A 7,639-nucleotide genomic window follows, 5' to 3' on the forward strand; every position below is an offset into this window, starting at 1 on the left:
CTTATTTTTCAGTGTTCAAGTCGCTCCAATTAAGCCCCAATTTAATTTCTCTAGCACTAGAAGTTCTCTTTATTTTCTACTAGCACATAAATCTCTAACTACTCTAAAAGACTACTAGCAAATATTGAATCTAAAGTAAACTTAAACATGACTAAAACGAAATGTAAATCCAAATGGGAAAAGAAAACAAAAATAAAAATAAGTTGAACGAGAAAGCAAGTATATATCAATTTCAGCGGATTGTACATGTTTATCGCATCAAAGGGCAAATAATAATCATCAAATAGGCATAAATGTATCTTCAATAAAGGATCAAGTGTATTCTCAATATTGAAAGTCTCCCCAAAAAGAAAACAATAATCTAAAGCGAAATCACCTTAAAATAGTAAACTTTCTTAATTTCAGCGGGAGTAGCGGTTACATCAACACCCAATATGTCATAATACTCTGTGTGCTTCACTATAGCTAATCAAATGCAAACTTTCAATACAGTAAAACCTGTAATCACTCAACTGAGAACAAAAAAAAAAGTAAATACAAATATAAAAGTTCAGTCACAAAGTAAAATAAAAGTCAACAACCAAACACTAAATATTTAGGGATTTTTATAATAGCTGGGCAGATTTACTATTTAATTTTTCTAGCCGATATACATTAATAATAAATGATCTTACACATATATATCAGCCAACCATTTTTAGTTCAATTTTTTTCAATATTTTTTAAATTGTTACGGTACTTCAATCTCGCTTCTTCACTGCTAACACCTCCTTTAGGCTGAATATTAGTAGAACCCAAGTTAAAATCTTCATCTTGTGTTAACCCAAGACTAAAAGATGGTAATTCATCAGAAACTAAATTCTTCGGTTGAATCACACTAACTGAACTACTACGATTTGCTTGTTGTTCCATTATAGCGGAACTATAAAGATTTCAATACACACACAAATAATTTCCTCAAAAATAAACCCTAACAGTAGAAATCGTAGAAGAAGAATGAAAAATTTGAAAAAAAAAATCAATAATAAAATACATAAAAGAATTTACATGGAAAATATAACATGCATTAAGTGACTTACTTTAATAGTTGGATGCAATGTTTATCAAGTTCAGAGAGAAAGATTTGGAATTTGAAAAAAAAAAAAAAGTTGGAGGAAGCTGAAATGGTATGTGGTGTGAAAAAAGGATAGGGACTGAAATGGTATGTGGCGTGAAAAAAGGGTAGGGTGAAAAAAATGAATAAAAAACACACACTTTTTCTTAAAGAAGGTAAAATATTGCTAGTTTTGTTATTAGTTGTAATTTTGAGAAATCATTGCTATTAATTGTAATTAATGTCTTAAAGTTGCTAGTTTATATAATTTTTCCTATTTTCTTCAACGTTTTCAAAGGTTAAAAACACAAATTCCAGTGGATTGAACGATGATTGATAATCATGCTCTTTTTGCTTCCACTTTTAAAATAAAACCTCAATTGCAATGTGCCATAGTTCTCCATGATTTTTACAATTTAATATATGAACTATTTGCTTCCCGTGATAATAATAGCTCAACATTGTGAAGATATGAAATTTGAATACATGAAAAGTGAATTCTCTCTTCTCGTATGCAATAGGATGTCGACAATGAAAATTTCGATTAAAGTGATTTTTACGTTACAAAATAAAGTTGAATAATTTTCTGAAATAAAAACTTTTAGTTCAACTTCTAGATATACATGTAATTTTAACTTGGGACATCCAATTGTGTTAGTGGAACATCATCCCTAAGTGTGGCAGTTGCTAGTTAATTTCACTGCTATTTAATTTTGAATTATGTAGAGCACTCTTGCCAAAAGCTGCCAAAAATCCAAGATGTTCTACTTGGATAAACTAAAATCTTATATCATGTATGCCAAATTGGGAAAATTATAAAACAACCTTTAAAATTAAATTCTAGCACCGATTTGCATCACAAATGAGACACTGTTCTCAAAATAAAATAAGTCAAATGAGCATGTTGCATGTCACTAGCCTAGTGGACGCTTCACATCTCTCTCGTATGGTTTGTAAGCAACTGCACATGACCAGGTTCATTTGATGCGCATCTGAAGAGTAGCGACTGCAATTTTCTTGATGTTTTCAAAAATAAAGGATGTAACATGTTGAAAATCATCAATCTCGGCATATATTGATTCTTAATTTCTGCTTTTATTTTTAAGAAATTTCTCCGTAAAAAAAATAATAAGGGCATAAGTGTCAAACCAACTCCTATAATAACTTATATCATTAATTCCAACAATTATTAATTATGAAATTCTCTATCCTACTTAAAAGAATGCTGTAGAGTATTATTACTCGTAAAATTTTAGATTAGTTGGTAAATAATTGGTGTATCTACTTTTAAAAAAATGTAAGTAAATAAAGTACTAAAATACCAGTATAAAAAGGAAAGTAATCGAGGTGATTATTAGCTGGAGAAGTGGACAAATGCATGAGGGAAAAATATCTACCCTCTATTCAGCATATATAAGTTGACCCTTCTATACTCTTTTATTACTCAATACTCATTTTATCTTTTGTCTTCTCTCTCTCGTTCATAAACCCTAGCTAGTTTAGTCGATGGCTGGTACCTACGGTTACGAAGGCGGCGGATCTGCGCCGCCACCTAGTGGCGTAAACTATGGAGGTAGCGGCGGCGGGTATGGATCCGGCGGTGGAGGATATGGTGGTTCTGGTTCAGGTGGTGGTTACGGAGGCGGCAGTGGCGGATCATACGGTGGCGGCGGTGGTAGAGGTGGTGGTGGTCGAGGAGGTGGAGGATATGGTGGTGGTGGTTCGCATAATCGAGGTATTTATTTGAATAATTATACTATGTTTGTAGCTTGAAACTTTGAATGAATTTTAATTCAATATGTATGTACTCTATTTACAGGAGGCGGCGGTGGATATCAAGGAGGAGATCGCGGAGGCGGCGGTGGATACCAAGGCGGAGATCGTGGTGGTGGCGGAGGATACCAAGGGGGAGATCGTGGAGGCGGCGGTGGATATCAAGGAGGAGATCATGGAGGCGGCGGTGGATACCAAGGCGGAGATCGTGGAGGTCGCGGCGGCGGTCGCGGTGGAGGTGGTAAGGAAGGTGATTGGCGTTGCCCTAACCCAAGGTAATATTCTTACTTCCTTTTTGTTGATATTCAGCTCATGTTAAATCCTTTACTAATTTTTTCCCTAATCTTGTGAAGCATTTGTTAAATCATTTATTATTATTTCTTCCCCTTAAACCTTGCGAGGTTTCTACTTAATTCCATAACAACAATAAAATATTATATTAGCCAAATAGATAGTGGGGTAGCGTTTTTTTGTGCAATCTTTTAAAGCTAAAACTGAAGTTATTTTTTGGAAAATCATGTTATAGTGGCAATTTGTAGGACACCATTTCTTTCTTATATACAAGTTTTCTGATTAAACTGGGTTTGTTGTTGTTGTTGTTGTATGCAAGTTTTCTGATTGTATCAGATCAAATCACAACATGAGCCTTTTCTAGATTATGCGATTAGAAGTTACAAAGTTATGGACCATGTCACTAGAAATATATTACTTACTATACTTTTATTCATGTCATTACTTGTATGAAATCCTGTTAGTTAATGTTCCAGCCATTTCGCTCAAGATAACCAGTGTTTCTGTGTGCAGGTTTGCCAAGAAATTTATTTTGATTCTCGTTGCCTTTATTAATATAATTCTAACATTCGTTTATTAGTTTAACAAATTGTTACTTCAGTGCGGTGGTTATTTCAAGGTTATTTATTTTGGGTTTCATTTCCTAATATTTCATTTTACATATGTTATTGTGTTTGTTATGGTTTCTCGTCAATTGTTATTAATTCTGGCATGTCTGGGTGTAGTTGTGGAAATTTGAACTTTGCTAGAAGAGTTGAATGTAACAAATGTGGTGCACCTTCACCTGCTGGTTCTGACGATCGTGGTGGCAGAGGTGGTGGCAGTTATAACAGAGGTGGAAGTGATGGGGGATATGGAAATAGTCGAGGGGGAAGAGGTGACAACTATGATAGCAGAAATGCTGGAGGTGGTAGGACTGGTTCTTACGGTGGTAGTCAGGGAAGAGATGGTGGTGGTTATGCTCATGGTCCTCCACATGCTCCTCCATCTTATGGGGCAGCTGATGGCAACTATCCACCACCTTCTAATACTTATGGTGGAAATCCTGATGCAGTTCCACCACCCACGAGTTATGTTGGTGGACCTGCATCATATCCCCCTTCGTATGGTGCCCCTGGCGGATATGGTGGGGATACATCAGCTGATGCCCGTGGGGGTGGACGAGGTGGTCCACCAGGAGGATATGATGGGGGATATGGCAGTGGTGGCCGGAATGCAGGAGGTGGTTATGGTAGTGCTCCAGCTGAGGCTCCTGTAAAGGTCAAACAATGTGATGAGAACTGTGGAGATTTCTGTGACAACGCAAGAATATATATCTCAAATTTGCCTCCTGATGTGACCATTGAAGAACTTAGAGAACTTTTTGGGAGCATTGGACAAGTAATATGCAGATTTCTTTTGGTTATGATTCTCAGTATCAGATTCATTTTGTATTGTAGCATTTACTTTGTTTTTCTTTAACTTCTCATGATCCCTTGCTGTGTTAACTGTTTATTTATGTCTGAGAGTAGACAAAAAGACGACCCAATTCCTGTTATTCTGATCTACTTGATTTTGTTGACCATTAAAACATCGTATTGTGACAATGAAGTAGTTTACTTTTGTGACTCTCTTCTAGTGTGTATACCAGGGTTGGTGCTTAATTTGTTTCTTATAACTGTATAGGTGGCAAGAATCAAGCAAAAACGTGGCTATAAAGATCAGTGGCCTTGGAGCATAAAGCTATACACAGACGAACAGGGAAACAACAAAGGAGATGCAGTTTTGTCATATGAAGATCCGTCTGCAGCGCACTCTGCTGGAGGCTTTTTCAATAGTAAAAACTAGACCCAAATTTATTCAATTGAATTTATGCAGTAAATAGTTTACATGCTGACCATAAAATATGGTAATCAGATCATGACTTCAGAGGTTACAAAATCACTGTTGGGATGGCTGAAAAGTCCGCTCCAAAGCCTCCTCCAGCATTTGGTTCTGGGTGAGCCTTGTTTAATTATTGCACACACTTTCTCTTCAATTGCATATTACATTGTGTATTGCATAAGTTGTGGTGCCATTCACACTTTATGTTAACTTGTAACATGTCTTCGGGGTTATGCTGTTGCATATGTATACAGAGTTAACAAGTGTGATTAACTAGATTGTGGACGTATGGTTATTTGATGCAATTTTCTGTTGTTTTGGCTCTTTACTAATTAGACCAGTGACAGGCCCATCCTTTTGAGAAAAGAGACTTGAAATTAGCTATACTAGGTGCATAGCTATTCTTGCATCTAATGTTTACTATCCTCCTTGTGTCGAATTGTGTACTGAAATGGCATGGTTAAAATTCGTACTTGATATTTACAAAGTTATGTTTAATTTCAAATAATTATTTTCAAGAAATTGTTTGATAGATAATTTCATTCCAAAGTATGGCGCAAGTAATCACAATTCATTTCTACAACTCTGTACTAAGATTTGTCCTTTTTTAAGGTGCATGTGAACCATGTTAATCTTAATTGTGTGGCTTCGCTAGCACCAAACTTTTTTGCTTAATTCCGCAAAATATATTCATCAGCATCATCTATGTATTCGTCAAAGTAAAACTTTAAAGTTACATGTATTGTGTAATATCATTGTGCTTTCTAGAATTAGTGTTTTTAATCATTTTTCCATCTTTGCCACTTGAAAATCCACATGCTGGCACCTTTGCCTGCTCTATATTCTTTCTACCGCTCTTAAAAACTACATATTCCTTTGGGTTAAAGGCATAATTGGGTGGGGATATTTTGTGTATTCTGAACTTCAGAGTCTCTGTGCTTGACCTGTAGAGTTTATACATCTCTAATGCTCTCGTCTTTCTCTATTCATTGACAGCCGTGGCGGTCGAGGAGGTTATGGTGGTGGTGGGCGCCGGGATAACTACAGAGACAGTGGAGGTTCTGGACCAGATAGACAGTTTCATGGTGGAAACCGTTCACGTCCTTACTGAGTTCCAGCCAAGCATTTTATGTACTAAAAATATTGTGGTGGGAGGGTTTTTAGTTAGTTCCATTTCAAGATATACTCTCTGTGGCTAAGAGGTAGGTTGTTAAATTCACTTTCACTTGAGCTATGTGAACTTCTCCTCCTTTCTTTCTACTACTTGGGGCTTTGGGGTTGGATTGTTTTCCTAGTTCGAAACCTTTTTTGATATGTTGAATGTTTTGATAGAGGCGATTGGATATTCTGCAAATTGCTGCTAAGGTAGGTGAACTATTCAGGTGAGTTACTACTATGAAAAACCAATTACTCTGGTAATTCTAGCTGAATGGACCCCTTTATGCGGTTTTGCTTGCATGTTAGAAATGCTAGCATTTGCAGAGTGGACGTGTAACATTGTAGTATGGCCTCGGTTTATTCTGCTCTTCATGCTCTATTTTAAGTCCATTGGCCATTAGACGATGTTGTGAAAGTTTTATACTCCTTAGAGAACTCTTCCATTGTTCTTTACACTGAATTGATTCGTAAATGACTTCTCAAGCTGATCTTTTTTCAGTGTTTTTGCCTCCCATCTGTAAGCCCTGTTTTGCTATCCTCGTTAATAAAAGAAAGGCTTTCTGATATCTTAGGTTATAGGGAAACAATATTTTGATGATTCTATTTATTTGTGCGGAGGAACTGCAGTAGTCTCTGTTTTGCGATTCCCTGGTCATATATAACATGGCATCTACACTCTAGCAGATGTTTCATCCGAGAAGAGGAGCAGCAACTTTCAGGTCTAGCAGTGGGTTTTGTTGCCGTTAAGACCTTGGTATAATGTTGGATTTTCAGTGATCACAATTTTTTTTATTTTTTTATTTTTTTGGTCTAGGTTGCAGTTTTTTAAGGTCCCTTTCTCCTTGAAAGAAAACGAAATTAATGTATTTCAGTTTTTCGGTCTAGGCTGCACTTTGATTCTTTTTCCTCGAGAAGATGAATTGGGTCAAGCTGAATGGAAATTTACCCACTTGTTTAGCCGAATATCGCATAGAGCAGGATCACGCTCAAGCCGAATAATCATCATACCCGGTGCATTCCCTTTTCCACTACATTTCTACGAGTGGGTCACAAAGTTTAAGAAAATAAATAAGATTTTTGAATTTTGCTGCCTTAAATTAAAGTTGACAAATGTATCAAAATGTTCAAGTTGAAATTAAAGTATTAAAAAAAAGGGGTCATTTATTTTGAAGCGGATGAAAAAGGAAAGTAGGTCAGCAATTTGGAAAAAGAATACAACGGGAGTTAAAAAGACGAGATAAATTATTAAAGTATGACGGAGCGTATGTTGAAATATACAAGAATTAAGAAACGTAAAATATATAGTGTAGTAAAAGTAGTACAAGAAGAAATTGCAAGACTATTATTAGTGGTTAGTATTTCATGCATGAACCGACCACAAAATGATCTACTGTAGAGACTAGGTTGTATAAGCCTGCATTACGAATCTCGCTTGTTTGAAGATTGAATTCTTTATTGGGA

General features: G+C 36.0%; 1 protein-coding gene across 5 annotated transcripts; it reads left to right on the plus strand.

Annotated features, from left to right (window-relative positions):
- The first annotated feature begins 2,467 nt into the window (after window positions 1–2,467).
- LOC107875449 (transcription initiation factor TFIID subunit 15b) lies at window positions 2,468–7,141 on the plus strand. 5 transcript variants are annotated; one of them, XR_007056846.1, is made up of 9 exons: window positions 2,468–2,828; window positions 2,913–3,141; window positions 3,883–4,537; window positions 4,823–4,973; window positions 5,054–5,135; window positions 6,017–6,222; window positions 6,353–6,402; window positions 6,863–6,932; window positions 7,051–7,141. XR_007056846.1 is itself a non-coding variant. In XM_016722175.2 (6 exons), exons 1-6 carry the CDS (start codon window positions 2,600–2,602, stop codon window positions 6,129–6,131), a joined length of 1,461 nt encoding a protein of 486 aa, XP_016577661.2. In that variant the 5' UTR covers window positions 2,468–2,599; the 3' UTR covers window positions 6,132–6,280. The 5 variants fall into 5 exon arrangements, 1 of the variants encoding a protein (XP_016577661.2); XR_001675833.2 differs by having other exon boundaries at window positions 7,064–7,141; XR_007056847.1 differs by lacking the exon at window positions 6,353–6,402.
- Window positions 7,142–7,639: the final 498 nt, after the last annotated feature.

Source organism: Capsicum annuum, chromosome 6 (assembly GCF_002878395.1).
Source record: "Capsicum annuum cultivar UCD-10X-F1 chromosome 6, UCD10Xv1.1, whole genome shotgun sequence".
Classification (NCBI taxonomy): Eukaryota; Viridiplantae; Streptophyta; class Magnoliopsida; order Solanales; family Solanaceae; genus Capsicum; species Capsicum annuum.